At 58.9% G+C, this 18,924-nt stretch overlaps 2 protein-coding genes across 2 annotated transcripts; one reads left to right on the top strand and one right to left on the bottom strand.

Annotated features, from left to right (window-relative positions):
• Nucleotides 1-922: 922 nt before the first annotated feature.
• LOC128848081 (antigen-presenting glycoprotein CD1d-like) lies at nucleotides 923-4,136 on the bottom strand. Its single transcript, XM_054047842.1, has 6 exons — nucleotides 4,088-4,136; nucleotides 3,594-3,872; nucleotides 2,735-3,016; nucleotides 2,109-2,405; nucleotides 1,373-1,472; nucleotides 923-1,289 (listed from the first exon to the last, which is right to left on the bottom strand). The coding sequence occupies exons 1-6, from the start codon at nucleotides 4,134-4,136 to the stop codon at nucleotides 1,250-1,252; spliced, it is 1,047 nt and encodes a 348-aa protein (XP_053903817.1). The 3' UTR covers nucleotides 923-1,249.
• Nucleotides 4,137-9,347: 5,211 nt separating this feature from the next.
• On the top strand, nucleotides 9,348-17,423 carry LOC128847412 (HLA class II histocompatibility antigen, DQ beta 2 chain-like). Its single transcript, XM_054046799.1, has 6 exons — nucleotides 9,348-9,372; nucleotides 12,177-12,200; nucleotides 13,656-13,789; nucleotides 14,521-14,674; nucleotides 14,860-14,970; nucleotides 17,341-17,423. Exons 1-6 carry the CDS (start codon nucleotides 9,348-9,350, stop codon nucleotides 17,421-17,423), a joined length of 531 nt encoding a protein of 176 aa, XP_053902774.1.
• The last annotated feature ends 1,501 nt before the right edge of the window (nucleotides 17,424-18,924 follow it).

Genomic DNA, 18,924 nt, shown 5'->3' with positions numbered 1-18,924 from the left:
CTCGGTCACTAGAAATCTGAATTTGAGCCTGAAGGGGAAGCTAACGTAAATTGTGGTGAATCAAAATTCTAGTGAAACCCTCCAGTGCCACTGGGTCATGGCCCCACTGGGGACTCATTTCCTGGGGCTGCCGGCCCCATCCCGGAGCCATTCACCTTTCTTATTCCTCAGGCAGACGAGCAATCCCAGGCCCATGAAGACCAACCCCAGCACGGAGCCCCCGACCCCAGCCACCATCTTGCCCTGGGAGAGTCAGTCTGTGCTTCTGTGAAAACAAGAGCACGGGTGGTTTGGGCTCAGCCCAGCTTCTCCTTCCCTTTGTCACGTCCCCACTCTCTGCCCCCGGGGTGGGGATGGGGATCTGACCCACCCATCCCCTGAGGGGACTCCACAGAGCTAGGGGTGCCCTGTGGGCTGAGGGGTTGCCCCACACTCAGAGGCTCTTACCCCAGTGCACGGTGAGGGGGCCCCGCAGGCTGATGTGGTCCACCTGGCAGGTGTAGATGTCCCAGCGCCGGGGGGTCATCGCCAGCATCACCAGGATCTGGAAGGTCCAGTCTCTGTTGTGGAGCAGCTCCGTGGACACTACCCCGGCTGTCTGCTCCTGCCTGTTCTCGAACCACTTGATTTCAATCCCTGAGCGGTAAAACCCCATCACGGGGTCCCTCACACCTAGATCTGAAAGGTCCCTGCCCCCAGGAGCTGTCAGCCCCGCCCAGCCAGAAACTTGGAGCGGCCTCCCTGGCACCCCATGGGCCAGAGTGTTGTCCGGGCTCCGTGTGGGTAGCTGGGCCTATGTCCCACGGCGAACCCGCTTGCTACCCAGGCACCCCAGCTCAGCCTGGACACCCTGCCAGGACCCTCCTGGTTCCCATGCGCCCCCACCCACGCCCACCCCCTTTGTGTACGTAGCTGTGTCTGACCCCTGCACCCAGACCCTGGCTCCTACAGCCCCCGGTGGGGTCCACTGGGCAGCCCCTCCCTGAAGGGTTTATTGAACGGCACAGGCCAGCGCCGGCTCCCTGTGGATCCTGGACCCCAGCGATCCCACAGTGCCCCAAGTGTCCAATGTGCCCCCAACGTCCAGAGGGAGGAGAATCCCACCCCGGGCCCCGATCTCCCAGGGCCCCGATCCAGTCCTGCCCTTGGGGCCCTGAGCTCTGGAGCCGAGCACAGATCCAGCCCCAAGGTCCGTGTCCCCAGGAGAGGGGCCGATCCCCATGCTGGGTCTGGGGCCGGTGCCGCTCCCTCAGGGCCTGGACTCCCCTGGTCCAACATCCTGGTAGCCCCTGGAAGGAGAGAGCAGAGGGGATGGGTTAGGGGGTACAACAGCCTCACCCCCCACCCCCACCCCAGAGAGGGGAGGACTCACCTGCGTCTGCTCCGCCACAGCACCACGGCCACGGCGGCTACGGCCACAACCCCCAGGGTGATGCCCACGACCAGGCCGGGGCCCCAGGGCCTGCTCTGCTCTGTAAAACAGGGGGTGCCGTGCTGGGAACGGGGACAGGAGTGTGGGCCCTGTTCCCTCAGCCTCCCCCGCAGCCCCCTTCTGCTCTCCCCGCCCCCGACCCACTGCCTGCAGCCCTCCACCCTGACCCTGTTCCTTCAACATCCCCCGCAGTCTCCCCCGATCACCCCACCCCGACCCACTGCCCTCAGCTTTTGCCCTACCCAAAATCTCTTCTTTCAGCCTCCCCCACCATCCCATTCCCCTCGCTCCCCCTGCTATCCCACCCCCTCAACTTCCCCCCATTCCAGTCCTGCTCCCCTCTGTCTCATCTCGTCCAGACCCTCTCCCTCTCCCCAACCCCCTGACCCTCCCCAGCACTGCCCCATTGTCTCCCCTGCCCCACTCCACACAGCTCTCTCTACCCTGTCCCATTCAGGCTCCCCTCAGCCCCTACCCTGCTCCCACCATGCCAGTCGGGTCCCCCTCAGTTCCTCCACCCTGCTTCCCCTGCTCCATCCCCACACCCACCGAAACCCTCGACCTCCCTCCGCCCCAATCCCGCTGCCTGGACCCACCCCCATCCCACTCAGGACATGCAGGAAAAGTCCCCAGAGACCACGACCCCCCCCACCCCCACCCGGGGACGTGCACCTACCCCAGGGGATCAGCAGGCTCCGGCCCCCCAGGCTGCTGTGCTGCACCCGGCAGGCGTAGCTGTGCCCGGCGCCCGGCCCCACGGCCAGGGAGCTGCGCAGCTGGTAGGTCAGGTCCGCGTTGGGCAGGATCCCGCTGGAGTTCAGCCGCCCGCCCGGCCCCACCTCCTCCCCGTCCTGCAGCCAGGCCACGCGGATGGGCCGGGGGTAGAAACCGGTGACCCGGCAAACCAGCAGTACCGGCGCGGGGGTCCCGGCTGGGGGAGGCGCTCGGGCAAACACCACGGCGACCGGCCGCTCTGAGACAGGAGGAGAGAGACGGGGCGGGGGAGAGGGGACGATTCAGTCTGAGCCTCAGGGACTCACTAGCCAAGCCCAGCTCCATTCCCCGGGGTCAGGCGTTGGCCCTGCTGTCCTGGCCAGATCCTGCAGTTACCAGTGGTGAGGGAATCCCCCTTCACTTCCTGTCCTAAACTGCTGTGCAGTGCAGCTACGATATGGCTACTGTGCTGCACCCCAGATATAGCTGCATTTGTACAAGAGGCAAGGGGGCCCTGGATAAACAGCCCCCTGCCCCAACCCAGAGATGGCTGCATCTCCGCGAGCGGGGAGGGGTGTCCAGCCTCACCTTGCCTCTCCAGAGACTCTTTCCCATGCTGGACAAAGCTCTTGATCAGATTGACACACGTCATTCTCAGGAGAAACTGAAGCGTGATGGCCACAACCCGGTTGTAGTTAAGAATCTCCTGGGCTTTGAGAGTCAGTTTATCCCCCTGGCGAGCGACCCATTTGCCGCTGTCTGTGTCAAAGATGACAAAGTCCTCGCCGTTCATCCCAGCATCACAGAATCCCCTGGAAGTGCCATTGGGGTGGAGCTCGCAGCCCTCGCTGAACTGGGTAACAAAGGGGTCTGGAACAGGAAGGGCAGGGGGTCACCGGAATGGGGGGAGACGGCAGAAAGAGGGAGACACCCAGTGCAGACCCTGGGCTGAGCCGCTGAGCAGAGCCGTGCTGGGTTCTCTCCCATCCCCTGGGGCAGCGCTGGCTGGGAGGGTGTGGGAGGCATTAGCTCAGCTCTGCGTTTCCTGCCCATGTGTCAGTTTTCACGGTTCAGGCAGGACAGGTGGCACCTTGGGCAGCCTCCCCCCTCGTTTCCACTTCCCCCTCCTTCGACAAAGGCCTTGGGTAGGGCACATGGTCGTGAAAGACCATGAGGCTATGGTCAGGGCTGGGACATGGGGCCTTTCCCCTCTAGGGCGCACAGGCTACAATCCGGCCCCAGAGCGGGGGACTGGCTCAATGGGGTGGAGAATGGGGCCTTTCCCGTCTAGGGGACGCTGGCTCCATTCAGCCTAAGGGCCAGGGACTGGCTGTCTTGCCCCCGATCCACCCTGTCAGGACACACTCAGTTGCTGCTGTGAGCGTGTCAGTTCTCAGCTCCCTGGTGGGTGCGGGAAGGGACCCCCCTCAGACTGCGCCATACTCACAGCCCTCTCCTTCATCCTCAACCAGATCGTTCACCATACGGATGAAGTTGGACAGATTGTTATAGATCAACTTCTCCAGGTCCTGCCACTGCTTCGGGGTCAGGCCCTGCTGGGCCCAGGGCTGCAGGAAGCGGACCTTGCAGGTCCTGCAGTCCAGGGAGTGAGTCTCCAGGTCGCCCAGCAGGGCCGTCCCCTGCATGTCCGTGGAGCTGGCATTGTGGAAGATGATGGTTTGGAGCAGCCGGAGAGTGAGAGACTCTGTGGGGACAGGAGGGGAGGCTGTGGGGAGGGGAGAAGAAACAAGTGGAGGATAAAGCAGTTGGGGAGAGAGATAAATGAGTCTCAGTCTCCTTAACACTCCCTGCTGACCCCTAACCCGTCTCCCCCATCCTCCTACACCCCCAGCGAGGGTCACTAGGCCAGCGTGGTGCTGCCCCATCCTGGCATAACATCACACCCCCCAGTAGCAAAAAGGGAGGGGGGTCCCCCCTTACCGTCCAGAGCCCCCCATGCCCAGGGCAGGAGCAGCAGAGGGAGCAGCATCCCGGCAGGGGAAACGGGCTCAGGGAGACGTCAGAGCAGCGGGACGAGGGCCCCAGGGCTGCACACATGTGCTCTTGGTTCCTCCCAGGGCGCGAACCTCTCTGCCAACTTCTCCCTTTGTCTGTGTCTGCTCAGCTCTGTCCCCGCAGCTGCCAGCCCTGAGCCAATGAGGGCAGAGTGAGTCGGGGAGCGGAGGCCGCGCGGGAGGGGATCCCCGGCAGCAAGATCAGAAGCAGGGCCTGTCCCGACTCCCAGTGTGTGTGACACGGCCCCTCCATCTCCTTCGGCCTGGGTACCGCGACTCCCAGCACAGCCCCTAGCGCCGCCCTGTGGAGCCCTGACTGCCCGGGGAGAGCCCCCTGCTGCCCCCGCCCCGCTCCCTGCAGTACAGCCCCTAGCGCCGCCCTGAGGCCATGGGGAGCCCTGACTGCCTGGGGAGAGCCCCCTGCTGCCCCCACCCTGTCCCCTGCAGTACAGCCCCTAGCGCCGCCCTGGGGCCATGGGGAGCCCTGACTGCCCGGGGAGAGCCCCCTGCTGCCCCCCCCACTCCCTGCAGTACAGCCCCTAGCGCCGCCCTGAGGCCATGGGGAGCCCTGACTGCCCGGGGAGAGCCCCCTGCTGCCCCCCGCCCCACCCCCTGCAGTACAGCCCCTAGCGCCGCCCTGGGGCCATGGGGAGCCCTGACTGCCCGGGGAGAGCCCCCTGCTGCCCCCGCCCCGCTCCCTGCAGCACAGCCCCTAGCACCGCCCTGGGGCCATGGGGAGCCCTGACTGCCCGGGCAGAGCCCCCTGCTGCCCCCCCCGCCCCCTGCAGCACAGCCCCTAGCGCCGCCCTGGGGCCATGGGGAGCCCTGACTGCCCGGGGAGAGCCCCCTGCTGCCCCCCGCCCCACTCCCTGCAGTACAGCCCCTAGCGCCGCCCTGGGGCCATGGGGAGCCCTGACCGCCCGGGGAGAGCCCCCTGCTGCCCCCCCCCGCCCCCTGCAGTACAGCCCCTAGCGCCGCCCTGGGGCCATGGGGAGCCCTGACCGCCCGGGGAGAGCCCCCTGCTCAGGCCAGATTCACCCACAGACAAACCAGGCAGGGACCTAGGCCCTGAATTGGTGGGGGGTGGCCCCAAAATTACAGGCCAGCGTCCCCCTCCTCACCCTGCCCAGGGGCTCTGCCTCCCCCCAGCTGCCCCCTCCGACCTGGCACCGCACCCCAAACCTGGCCTGGCGCGGAGAGGGGGTGACTTGGGGGGGGTGGAAAGCAAACCTGCCCAACCCCCACCCCGCAGCGGGGTCCTTTCCCATGGGGCTGGGCCTGGCTCCCCCCCAGGGACTGCACCTGAGTGACGAGGGGAGATGGGGGGGAAGGGGGAAGAGATAGAACAGAAGGGAGGGCAGAGCCCCCCCAACTGCCCCCTCATCCCTGTTCCAATGGCCCCTTCCCCTCCCTATAGCCCCTTCCCGCCTAACAGCCCCTCCCCCTCCATTCCAATAGCTCCTCCCTCTCCCAGTGGCCCCGCCCTTCCAATAGCTCCTCCCTCCCCCTGCCCGCTTTCTTATTAGCCACACCCCTGCTCCCTGCCCCGCCCTCCCGCTCCTTAGCCCCTCCCACTCTGTGGCCCCGCCTCCTTATTCTCCTCCCCGGCCCCTATCACTGCCAGGCTCCGCCCTTTCCATCAATGGCCTGGGCGGGACAGCCAATCAGAAGGAGCAGTCCTTTCTGAGCATCACTAGTTGCCGGGCAGACTCAGTCGGGGCGGCCCTGGAGAGGACTCGCGGAGATAAAAAAGGGCGGGAAACGGGTGGGGAAGTGTCGCGAGGCGCCAACGGCCGCTGAGAGCGCGAGCGGGGAAAGGCAGGATTACCATATTTCAGCAAGCAAAAAAGAGGACGGGAGAAGCCCCGCCCTAGCCCCGCCCCCGTCCTGGCCCCACCCCTGTCCTGCCCTAGCCCCGCCCCATCCTGCCCTAGCCCCGCCCCCAGCCCTGCCCCTCCCACTTCCTGCCCCCCTCCGAACCCCCAACCCTCCCCCCACACCTTGTCCCCTGATTGCCCCCTCCTGGGACCCCTGCCCCTAACTGCCCCCTAGGACTCCACCCCCTACCTAAGCCTCCCTGCCTCTTGTCCCCTGACTGCCCCCTCCTAAGACCCCCCCCAACTGCCCCCCAGGACCCTACCCCCTACCTGTACCCTGACTGCCCCAACCCTTATCCACACCCCCACCCCCAGACAGACCCCTGGGACTCCCACACCCCATCCAACCACTCCCCGCCCCGACAGACCCCCCCAGAACTCCCCTCTGCTCCCTGTCCCCTGACTGCTCCGATCCCTCTCCCCACTCCTGCCCCCTGACAGCCCCCCCAGAACTCCCGACCCATCTAAACCCCTCTGCTCCCTGTCCCCTGACTGCTCCGATCCCTCTCCGCACTCCTGCCCCCTGACAGCCCCCCCAGAACTCCCGACCCATCTAAACCCCTCTGCTCCCTGTCCCCTGACTGCTCCGATCCCTCTCCCCACTCCTGCCCCTGACAGCCCCCCCCAGAACTCCCGACCCATCTAAACCCCTCTGCTCCCTGTCCCCTGACTGCTCCGATCCCTCTCCGCACCCCGCCCCCTGACAGCCCCCCCGAACTCCCGACCCATCTAAACCCCTCTGCTCCCTGTCCCCTGACTGCTCCGATCCCTCTCCGCACTCCTGCCCCCTGACAGCCCCCCCAGAACTCCCGACCCATCTAAACCCCTCTGCTCCCTGTCCCCTGACTGCTCCGATCCCTCTCCCCACTCCTGCCCCCTGACAGCCCCCCCCAGAACTCCCAACCCATCTAAACCCCTCTGCTCCCTGTCCCCTGACTGCTCCGATCCCTCTCCCCACTCCTGCCCCCTGACAGCCCCCCAGAACTCCCAACCCATCTAAACCCCTCTGCTCCCTGTCCCCTGACTGCTCCGATCCCTCTCCCCACTCCTGCCCCCTGACAGCCCCCCCAGAACTCCCGACCCATCTAAACCCCTCTGCTCCCTGTCCCCTGACTGCTCCGATCCCTCTCCCCACTCCTGCCCCTGACAGCCCCCCCCAGAACTCCCGACCCATCTAAACCCCTCTGCTCCCTGTCCCCTGACTGCTCCGATCCCTCTCCGCACCCCGCCCCCTGACAGCCCCCCCGAACTCCTGACCCATCTAAACCCCTCTGCTCCCTGTCCCCTGACTGCTCCGATCCCTCTCCCCACTCCTGCCCCCTGACAGCTCACCCCCAGAACTCCCAGCCCCCCACCCCCCCGCTCCTTATCCCCTAACTGCCCCCTCCTGGGACCCCTGCCCCTAACTGCCCCCTAGGACTCCACCCCCTACCTAAGCCTCCCTGCCTCTTGTCCCCTGACTGCCCCCTCCTAAGACCCCCCCCAACTGCCCCCCAGGACCCTACCCCCTACCTGTACCCTGACTGCCCCAACCCTTATCCACACCCCCACCCCCAGACAGACCCCTGGGACTCCCACACCCCATCCAACCACTCCCCGCCCCGACAGACCCCCCCAGAACTCCCCTCTGCTCCCTGTCCCCTGACTGCTCCGATCCCTCTCCCCACTCCTGCCCCCTGACAGCCCCCCCAGAACTCCCGACCCATCTAAACCCCTCTGCTCCCTGTCCCCTGACTGCTCCGATCCCTCTCCCCACTCCTGCCCCCTGACAGCCCCCCAGAACTCCCAACCCATCTAAACCCCTCTGCTCCCTGTCCCCTGACTGCTCCGATCCCTCTCCCCACTCCTGCCCCTGACAGCCCCCCCCAGAACTCCCGACCCATCTAAACCCCTCTGCTCCCTGTCCCGACTGCTCCGATCCCTCTCCCCACTCCTGCCCCCTGACAGCCCCCCCCAGAACTCCTGACCCATCTAAACCCCTCTGCTCCCTGTCCCCTGACTGCTCCGATCCCTCTCCCCACTCCTGCCCCCTGACAGCCCCCCCAGAACTCCCGACCCATCTAAACCCCTCTGCTCCCTGTCCCCTGACTGCTCCGATCCCTCTCCCCACTCCTGCCCCCTGACAGCCCCCCCCAGAACTCCCAACCCATCTAAACCCCTCTGCTCCCTGTCCCCTGACTGCTCCGATCCCTCTCCCCACTCCTGCCCCCTGACAGCCCCCCAGAACTCCCAACCCATCTAAACCCCTCTGCTCCCTGTCCCCTGACTGCTCCGATCCCTCTCCCCACTCCTGCCCCCTGACAGCCCCCCCAGAACTCCCGACCCATCTAAACCCCTCTGCTCCCTGTCCCCTGACTGCTCCGATCCCTCTCCCCACTCCTGCCCCCTGACAGCTCCCCCCCGAACTCCCGACCCATCTAAACCCCTCTGCTCCCTGTCCCCTGACTGCTCCGATCCCTCTCCCCACTCCTGCCCCCTGACAGCCCCCCCGAACTCCCGACCCATCTAAACCCCTCTGCTCCCTGTCCCCTGACTGCTCCGATCCCTCTCCCCACCCCTGCCCCCTGACAGCCCCCCCAGAACTCCCGACCCATCTAAACCCCTCTGCTCCCTGTCCCCTGACTGCTCCGATCCCTCTCCCCACTCCTGCCCCCTGACAGCCCCCCCCCAGAACTCCCAACCCATCTAAACCCCTCTGCTCCCTGTCCCCTGACTGCTCCGATCCCTCTCCCCACTCCTGCCCCCTGACAGCCCCCCAGAACTCCCAACCCATCTAAACCCCTCTGCTCCCTGTCCCCTGACTGCTCCGATCCCTCTCCCCACTCCTGCCCCCTGACAGCCCCCCCAGAACTTCCGACCCATCTAAACCCCTCTGCTCCCTGTCCCCTGACTGCTCCGATCCCTCTCCCCACTCCTGCCCCCTGACAGCCCCCCCAGAACTCCCGACCCATCTAAACCCCTCTGCTCCCTGTCCCCTGACTGCTCCGACCCCTCTCCCCACTCCTGCCCCCTGACAGCCCCCCCCAAACTCCCAAACACCCTGTCTCTTGACTGCCCCCTCCAGAACCTCCCTGCCCCTTCTCCGCCCCCCTGGCCCCCTTGTTGTTGGCCTTCGCCTAACGTCTCTGTGAGCATGCTCAGGAACGTCCGGAGCCGCTCGTCCCGGCACGCCGGGCGGCAGGGGAGCGGGGGGAGCTCCAGACTGCCGGAGGCTGCCCTGTTAGCCGCGCGCTCTGCGGGGGGCGGGGGGGGGGAGTACGGACATTTACAGATTCCCCCCGACGCTATTTTTAGTTCAAAAAGCCGGACATGTCCAGGGGAATCCGGACGCATGGTAACCATTGGAAAGGCCAACTGTCCCCTGAGGGGGAGGGGGCGGGACCAACTGTCCCCTGAGGGGGGAGGGGGCGGGACCAACTGTCACCTGAGGAGCAGGAGCCAAATGTCACCTGAAGGGGGCGGGGCCAACTGTCACTTGGAGTCCGGGCTCTGAGCACCCCCTGCTCTAAACACTAGACCCCACTCGCTTCCCAGAGCCAGGGAGAGAACCCAGGAGTCCTGGCTCCCAGCCCCTCACCCCCCCCCCCGCTCAAACACTCTCAGCCCCGCTCTTCCCCCAGCTGTGGAACAGAGAACCCAGGAGTCCAGGTCCCTGTGCCATTGCTCAGTTTGGGTCTGGGCAGAGCCTGGTATAACAAGGGCGCTGATCTGGGCTGCACCTGGCACCACAGGGGCCCCGATATTTTGCAGGGGATCTGTGTAGTGCCCGGGGGCCCCTCCATTTGCTACGGCTGCAGTTTCTGTGGCTTGGGGGCTCTGTCTGCACTTGAGCTCCTGGCGAGAAACAGGAAATTCAGCACCGTTCACGGCCACAGCTTTTGCAAAGGCAGCAGCAGATGGGGCTGGGGGTGATTTACAATCACCGACAGACGTGTCGGAGTTGGGGCCGTGTGCGACGCACAAACAACTGACCACGGTTTCCGTCCCGCGAGCCGGAGGCGATCTCCAGGCACTCAGCTTGCAGAGCCAAAAAAAACTTCTAGCCCTCACGAGAGCAAAGAAATTTCTCCAAACCAGGGCGGGTGGGACCCATGCCTGAGTCTGCAGAGAGCCTGAGCTGGTTGCTCTGAGAGGGGGGAGCTTCCCCGACTGTGATCCAGGCAGTTATGGGGGTGGGCTGGCTCTGGGGGGCTATAACCTGCTAGAGTTAGGGAGAGAACCCAGGAGTCCGAGCTACCACCCTCCTCTGCTCTAACCACTAGATCCCACTCCCTTCCCCATGTATGTGCAGGACAAAGCACATGGCTTCCTTCTGAAAATGTAACTCTCACCGGCTCGAGCTGCAATACTAAGACCTGGGAAAGTCTTAGTGCCCTCGTGTGGGCACCCTCATTCTGCCCCCATCCACCCCAATGAGCCAGTCCCCCTGCTCTGGGGCCAGATTGTAGCCTGTGCATCCTAGAGGGGAAAGGCCCCATGTCGCAGCCCCTGACCGTAGGGTCATGGTCTTTCACGTCCACGTGCCTGACCAAAGGTCTTTGTCAGAGGAGGGGGAAGGCTGCTCATGGTGCCACCTGACCTGTCCTACCTGAACGTTGAAAACCGACCCCTCTAGGAAGCATGAAACACCCAACACAAGAATGGGATACGCAGGAAATGCAGACCTAAGATAATGCCTCCCCCACTGTTAGAGGAAAGGACAGAAAGGCAAAGAAATATATGTGGGTGTGACGGGTTGAATCACAGAACCCCCCCTGGGAGCTGCCAACTGATGTGCCAAGACTACTTCTGCCCCTGCTTTCCCTGCCAGCTCAGGACCCCAGCACCCTGTCTTGCTGAGCCAGACACGCCCGTCTGCTCCGACACAGACCCAGGATTTCTTGCCCCAAAGCTGCAGACTTAACTGAAAGCAGCTTACGGAAGTGTTCTTGTCTTCAACACTCAGATGCCCAACTCCCAATGGGGTCTAAACCCAAATAAATCCATTTTACCCTGTATAATGGATTATACAGGGTAAACTCATAAATTGTCCGCGCTCTATAACGCTGATAGAGAGATATGCACAGCTGTTTGCCCACCCAGGTATTAACACATACTCTGGGTTAATTAATAAGTAAAAAGTGATTTTATTAAATACAGAAAGTAGGACTTAAGTGGTTTCAAGTAGTAACAGACAGAACAAAGTAAGTCACCAAGCAAAATAAAATAAAACGCGCAAATCTATGTCTAATCAAACTGAATACAGATAATCTCACCCTCAGAGATGCTTCAGTAAGTGTTTTCCTCAGACTGGACTCCTTCCAGGCCTGGGCACAATCCTTTCCCCTGGTCCAGCTCTTGTTCCAGCTCAGGTGGTAGCTAGGGGATTCCTCATGATGGCTCCTCTCTTTGTTCTGTTCCACCCATTTATATATCTTTTGCATAAGGCGGGAATCCTTTGTCCCTCTCTGGGTTCCCACCCCTCCTTCTCAATGGAAAGACACCAGCTTAAAGATGGATTCCAGTTCAGGTGACATGATCACATGTCACCGTAAGACTTCAAGCCTTCATTCCTCCCAGCCTGACTCACGGGAAGGCTGCCTGCAGACAGAGCCATCCACAGTCAATTGTCCTGGTTAATCGGAGCCATCAAGATTCCAAACCACCATTAATGGCCCACACTTTGCATAATGACAATAGGCCTTCAGAGTTATATTTCATATTTCTAGTTTCAGATACGAGTGTGATACATTTATACAAATAGGATGATCTCACTCAGTAGATTATAAGCTTTTAAATGATACCTTACAAGAGACCTTTTGCATGAAGCATATTCAAGTTACATTATATTCACTCATTAGCATATATCTATAAAATCATATAGAGTGCAACGTCACAGTGGGATAAGGTGAGAGATTCCTATGCTTCCTGTTTCCTTAGATTCGACCTTCCCTATCCAGCATCTGTCATCCGGTAGGTTTGATCTTCCCATGAAGGGTCCCTCCCACCTTGACTAACGAGGAGTCAGTCGTGATAAGGTGAAAAACAAATGAAGTGTATTGAGGGATTGGTGCACAATGAATGGGGCAAAGAAAAGGAGGGAGTAAACAGTCAAATTATGCAATACGGTGATTCCCCCCAAATCAACCCCATAAACAGGACAGCAGCTGAAGGTGGAGGATGGTAAGTGGGATGTGGCTGTCTGGCCTTCTCTTCTCCTTGCTGGTGATGGCAAAGTAGAAGCAGAGCTGTGGAAGGAAAACCCGAGCCCCCTTCTACCACTAGGATGGGGAGGTGAGTGCAAGTCAGACCCTCACTGTCACTCAGATGGACAGCACCTGAGCAGGAAACCCCAGAGAAGGAGCAGAAAACCCCTTCTGGGAAACCCTGTAGAAAAGGTGGTAAAAACCAGTTCCATCCAGAAGTTGTTTACCCCTTCTGAGGAGAAATAAAAGGCGGGAACACTGTGATCAGCTGGATCACATGGGCACAAACTCCATTTTGAAAATCAACATGGGATCCTGAAATTATACAAAACATATAAAACGGACATAACCCAACAATCACCCTCCCAGCCAGCGCTGCCCCAGGGGATGGGACAGAACCCAGCACGGCTCTGCTCAGCGGCTCAGCCCAGGGTCTGCGCTGGGGGTCTGATGCTGGAGCACTAAAAACAGGTCCTCGGGGGAGACTTTCTCTCAGGAACCCCTTAACCACCTGCCCCCAAATTTGCACCACAAAGTCTCTCCTGCACCTTGCTGGGGCAGAGCTAGTTTCACGGCAATCTGCCTGGGCATGTGGCTTTCACGACAGAGTGACAGCCGGCCGAGGGATCACAGCTCACAGCCGCAGGAACCGCTCGGTGACAGGGCTTGGACAGATGGTCCCGGGGCTCCGAGAGGTTGCAGCCTCTCCCGCTCTCCCGTGTTACTCCGCGTGTCACGCCCTGAGCCCCCTGGTGAAGTGATCCCAAGTTCCCACCACAAATTCTGCCTCAGGCCCCGATGTCTCGCAGCAGTTTTCGAGGCAATCTGATTTTGCATGTGGTTCTTAGAGCACAAATCAGCTTTAAACAGTAACTGGAACCTGTCCTGCACTTCGTCCGGGGCTGCCCCTCGATCCCACTGCCATCTGGTGACCGAACATCCTCATTGCACCTAACATCTCTCGATTTCCACCCCAGCCCTGGTGACCTCCAGACGGTCTGTCCTCATCCCCCTGCCCTTCCTCTTCCAGACCCCTTTGTTACCCAGGTCTCCTGAAAACAACTTGTGTCAATAAGACAAAGAGCTTTGTCTGCTACGGGAAAGAGTCACTGGAGAAGCAGCACTACTCCCCATTCTCTCTCTATGTAGCTCCCTCTGGGATGGGGCAGGAGGCTATTTGTAGAGGGATCTCTTGCCTGGTGTACAAATGCAGTCATATCTGGGGTGGAGCGATTTCATGGCCGCACTGCACAGCAGTTTAGGACAGGAAGTGAAGGGGGATTCCCTCACCACTGGTAACTGCAGGATCTGGCCAGGACAGCAGGGCCAACGCCTGACCCCGGGGAATGGAGCTGGGCTTGGCTAGTGAGTCCCTGAGGCTCAGACTGAATCGTCCCCTCTCCCCCGCCCCGTCTCTCTCCTCCTGTCTCAGAGCGGCCGGTCGCCGTGGTGTTTGCCCGAGCGCTTCCCCCAGCCGGGACCCTGGCGCCGGTACTGCTGGTTTGCCGGGTCACCGGTTTCTACCCCCGGCCCGTCCGCGTGGCCTGGCTGCAGGACGGGGAGGAGGTGGGGCCGGGCTGGTGGCTGAACTCCAGCGGGATCCTGCCCAACGCCTACCAGCTGTGCAGCTCCCTGGCCGTGGGGCCGGGCGCCAGGCACAGCTACGCCTGCCGGGTGCAGCACAGCAGCCTGGGGGGCTGGAGCCTGCTGATCCCCTGGGGTAGGTGCACGTCCCCGGGGGGGGGGGTCATCTCTGGGGGCTTTTCCTGCATGTCCCGAGTGGGACGGGGGTGAGTCCAGCTAGGCAGTGGGATTGGGGCAGAGGGAGGTCGAGGGTGTCAGTGGGTGTGTGGGGACGGACTGGGAGAAGAAGGGTGGTGGAACTGAGGGGACAGGACTGCGACGGGGGAGCAGGGGGAAACTGCGGGGGAGGCTGAAGGAAGAGATCTGGGGTAGGGCAAGGCTGAGGGGAGCAGCGGGGACTGCAGCCGATGTTGAGGGAACAGGGTCAGGGTGGGCAGCACCGAGCACAAGGGGGTCTTGGGCATGACCGGGCTCCTCGGTCCTGCGGTAACACAGCGATAATAACAGTCCTGGCTGGGGAGGGGAAGTGGATTTGAGCAGGGGTGCTGGGAGCCAGGGCTCTGACCTGCCCGGTTTCCTCTTTTCTATGGTCCTGACTTGTGATCAGACGGAGGGTGGGGGTGGGACATAGTGACAGGTGGGGTTACAGGGGTGGGAGCAGACCCTGGTCCCAAGACGGGGTTTTAATCAAGTGGTTCGAGAACAGGCAGGAGCAGACAGCCGGGGTGGTGTCCACGGAGCTGCTCCACAACGGAGACTGGACCTTCCAGATCCTGCTGATGCTGGCGATGACCCCCCAGCGCAGGGACGTCTACACCTGCCAGGTGGAGCACATCAGCCTGTGGGGCCCCCTCACTGTGCACTGGGGTAAGAGCCTCTGAGTGTGGGGCAAGGCCTGAGCCCGCAGGGGCACCCCTAGCTCTGTGGAGTCCCCTCAGGGGATGGGCCTGGGTCAGATCCCCATCCCCACCCTGGGGGCAGACAGCGGGGACGTGACAAAGGGAAGGAGAAGCTGGGCTGAGCCCGAACCACCCGTGCTCTTGTTTTCACAGAAGCACAGACTGACTCTGCCAGGGGCACGATGCTGGCTGGCGTCGGGGGCTCCGTGCTGGGGTTGGTCTTCATGGGCCTGGGATTGCTCGTCTGCCTGAGGAATAAGAAAGGTGAATGGCTCAGGGATGGGGCCGGCAGCCCCAGGAAATGAATCCCCAGTGGGGCCATAACCCAGTGGCACTGGAGGGTTTCACTAGAATTTTGATTCACCACAATTTACGTTAGCTTCCCCTTCAGGCTCAAATTCAGATTTCTAGTGACCGAGGAACTTCCTGCCCGTCTCTCAGCCCAGGTCCAGGAAGTGCGGAGCCAATCCCAGTCCCTGGCTTCCCATACATCTGAGTCAGACCGTTCAAACTCTGAGCTACAGCTGTGGCCTCCTGGCCTCCCCTCCACTTCTCCTCTCCTGGAACATCAGGTTGTTACAGACACAGCTGAAGTGTTCGCAAATCAGTCAGTTCCTCTCTAGTCATGGAACAAATACACTTCCCCTTTGAAAAATATGGAGACCAAACTCACTTGAGAAACGCACCAGAAACTGATGAACTCTTGACCCTGAATTTTGAGACTTACTTATGCTACCCTCTAACCTGCTTCCCTTTTTGCTAAACGTGAGAAACAACGTGCAATAACTTGCAGGTCAAACCCTGCGTGGATGATGCTGATACCAGAGAAATTCCCCAGACTCCATTGTATATCCCTGGCTTCCATTTTAAATTAGCAAGAGTCAGGCCCTCATTCGAGTCTGCAGATCCCATAGCACTAAAAATCGAATTGGCTGGAAAACCAAAGTAGGGGTAAGGTCAGCAGGTCATAACTCGGAGGTAAACACGGCTGCAGGCTAAAATTAGAACGGACCGTTTGGAATGTGGGCCGTGGTCATGCGCAAGAAAGTCCTGACAGGTCGGTATAAGAGTCAGTGTGTCAGCAGACAGCCAAGGGGTAGGTGGAGAGCGAGTGGATGGTGAGGAGAAGGAGAGAAAAGCAGAGAGAAGCTTCCCTGAGCGGTCCATGCGTCCGACAGCCGAATGGAGAGCTGACGGAGCAGCAGGAGAGTGTCCTGGTCCCGTCCAGCAGCAGAAGGAGAAGACGCACAAACCCAAGGAGAACACAGCAGGGGCGAGAGCGAACGCAGGAGAAACGAGCAGCAAGGGAGTCAATTGGCCGTAGCTCCCTCCAAGTCAATGGGGCCAGATCCCTGCTGGGATCAGTCGGCCGTAGCGCTTCTGACTTCCATGGAACGGATTTCCAGAAACTCAGTACCTGGCCCCACTGAGCTCAGTGGAGGTGCGGCCGCTTGACACCGGCTGGGATCTGGCCCAGAGGTTTTCCCTTTGCTTATTTAAAAACAGTTCTATCCAGTCAAACATTTCTGGAGCACAAGAGCTTGTGATAAAATCTTATTTTAATATGTTTTAAATAAAGCATTTTTAATGAAAACTCTCTCCTGGGAAATGTTCTTTCCGTGCAGAAATGGCTTTCAACAGAAAAAATATCTTTGTGAACTATTCTCGTTGACAAAAATGATATGATTTTAAAAAGGAAAATACTTTGAGGGGAAATGTTTCTCTTTAGCACAAAATATTTTCAGAAAAAAATCATTATGGAAAATGATGTGTTTTTCTGTGGACAAAAAGTGTGTGTGTGTATTTGCATATATGTGTGTGTGTTTACATCTATATATAATAGCTGACACGATATGCTCCACCCCAGTGCTAGCTGAATTTATGGAACATATATTCTTTTCCTTACATAAATATCAGTGTTATTGAAAAACATATCTGCACTCGTAAATATATCTATGTCTTGTGAATATATGACACACCTTGCTAAGAGGAACGTTCTAGCAGGAAGAAAGGGGTCAGTTTCTTCAGGCATCTGACTTTTTTCCCAGTGCAAATGTGTTTGTTTTGAAAACACTGTAGGTCCAGACTCGGTGTAGGAGGAGAGATTGAAACAGAGAAGAGGAGTTGATGGAAGGCTAGAAATTAAGGCTGTTCACCCCGTCTCAAACTACATGAGAAAGGGATGTTGGGTGGAATTTAAAGCACTCCCAGTTCAGAAGTTCAGAAAACAAATTTTCTATCTATATTTTAATGCTTGTTTTTCTCCTGAAAAAGGGGAGAAATTGGAATTTTGGGTGGAAAGTAAAATTCTAGCAGGTTAGAACCCCCCCCCCCCCCGAGCCAGCCCACTCCCATCACTGCCTGGATCTCACTGGGGAGAGCTCCCTGCTCTCAGAGCGATCGGCTCAGGCTCTCTGCAGACTCAGGCATGGGTCCCACCAGCCCCTGGTTAGAGAGATTTCTTTGCACCTGTGAGAGCTAGAAGCATTTTTGGCTCTGCAAGCTGAGCGCCTGGAGATTGACTCCGGCTCACAGGACGGAAACCGTGGTCAGTTATTTATGTGTCGCACGTGCCCCCGACTCCGACACTTCTGTAGCTGATTGTAACTCACCCCCAGTCCCCCCTCCCCCCAGCCCAACCTGCTGCCACCTTTGCAAAAGCTGCGGCCGTGCAAGATGCTGAATTTCCTGTTTCTCACCACGACGTGCAGGGGTGAAAGTGAAGACAGAGCCCCGAGCAACTCGGCATGTTTCAGCCCACCACAGACTCTGCAGAAAGTACCAGTAGCAAATGGACCTCCCCACCCCCACTACTATAACCTACTATAGAACCCAGGAGTCCTGACTCCCAGCCCTCCCCCCAGCTCTACCTCTCCTCACTCTCTCCCCACATTTGCAGTGTGATGATCGTGCCCATGGGAGCCAGCTGAGGTCACACAATCAGGGTGAACTGCAAACAAAATGGGGCAGACAAACCCCAAACGCTGGTGGATCTTCCAATACTTAGATTTACCAACCAGCCCAAAACAGCTTCTATAGAACCTCCCTGGTTACTCAGACGTCCAAACAACGCAGTTCCCTTAAAGTGCCCAGCCTGAGGCCTCCATCCAGACACACGTCAGATATGATGATGATTACTGAAAATCTTATCATCTAAAAGAAAAGGTTCTTCCAATCCCAAAGGATCAGCCACATACCCAGGTCCAATGATAACCTAGATCTTACCCAAAATAGATGCTTATAGCCAATTCTTATTAACTAAGCTAAAATTTATTAAAAGGAAAAAGGGAGAGACAGCTGGTTAAAAGATCAATGTACGTACAGACTTGAATTCAATTCTTGAGGTTCAGATACATAGCACAGATGAGTTTGTAGTTGTGAAAAGTCCTTTTAGAAATAGTCCACAGGTGTCCAATGTCCATGTTCAGGGTGACTCCAGTCAATGACTGGGGATCTCCATTCTTATGGCTCAGGGTTTCCCCTTCTTGAAACCCAAAGCAAATCTGCGATAAAACAGGATGGTGCCCAGGGTTTTTAGACATTTTCCAGAGCCTCTTGGCCTGAGAGAATAAGCTTAATCTTTCAGAGTAACAGCCGTGTTAGTCTGTATCCGCAAAAAGAAGAACAGGAGTACTTGTGGCACCTTAGAGACTAACAAATTTATTAGAGCATAAGCTTTCGTGGACTACTGCATCCGAAGAAGTGGGCTGTAGTCCACGAAAGCTTATGCTCTAATAAATTTGTTAGTCTCTAAGGTGCCACAAGTACTCCTGTTCTTCTTTTTAAGCTTAATCTTCTGTCTCCCAACCATCCTGGCAATTAGCACAGGGTAATTTATCCATTAAACAGTTCAGATCCAGTTTATCACAACCTTCAAAGAGTCATTGAGACAATAATACTATTTCGCTCAAGTGTCTTCCTAAATGTTAATATTCCTCTTTTGATCTTTGAATTAAAGCTATAGCAATAGATTAGACTTGTTTGCTGACATCACAAGATCTGAGCAAACATCTCCCTTTCTCTCTCTAACAATGCCGGCTGCATTTCAAAGCCCTATTCATTTACAGATCTTCCTAACCAGTCTCTAAAGTTCAGCCATGGGTTAGGTCAGTCTGTGAGTTAATTAACTCTTTCTGGCCCTGTCACCTTTCAATGAGATATTATATTACACTCATAACGTCACACCCCCAATGCAAAATTGGTGCAGGAAGGGATGAC

Source organism: Malaclemys terrapin, chromosome 13 (genome assembly GCF_027887155.1).
Source record: "Malaclemys terrapin pileata isolate rMalTer1 chromosome 13, rMalTer1.hap1, whole genome shotgun sequence".
Lineage (NCBI taxonomy): Eukaryota > Metazoa > Chordata > Testudines > Emydidae > Malaclemys > Malaclemys terrapin.
This window is presented reverse-complemented; position numbering and strand designations above follow the sequence as displayed.

Excerpts from the sequence above, each read along its gene's own strand:
- LOC128848081 (XM_054047842.1), bottom strand. The coding sequence starts at position 4,136 with ATGCTGCTCCCTCTGCTGCTCCTGCCCTGGGCATGGGGGGCTCTGGAC. Across the intron at positions 3,873-4,087 it reads GGCATGGGGGGCTCTGGACG|CCTCCCCTCCTGTCCCCACA; the intron begins GTAAGGGGGGAC and ends CCCTCCCCACAG. Across the intron at positions 3,017-3,593 it reads TGAGGATGAAGGAGAGGGCT|ACCCCTTTGTTACCCAGTTC; the intron begins GTGAGTATGGCG and ends TTCCTGTTCCAG.
- LOC128847412 (XM_054046799.1), top strand. The coding sequence starts at position 9,348 with ATGTCCAGGGGAATCCGGACGCATG. Across the intron at positions 13,790-14,520 it reads GGCTGCAGGACGGGGAGGAG|CAGACAGCCGGGGTGGTGTC; the intron begins GTGGGGCCGGGC and ends AACAGGCAGGAG. Across the intron at positions 14,675-14,859 it reads CCCCCTCACTGTGCACTGGG|AAGCACAGACTGACTCTGCC; the intron begins GTAAGAGCCTCT and ends TTGTTTTCACAG.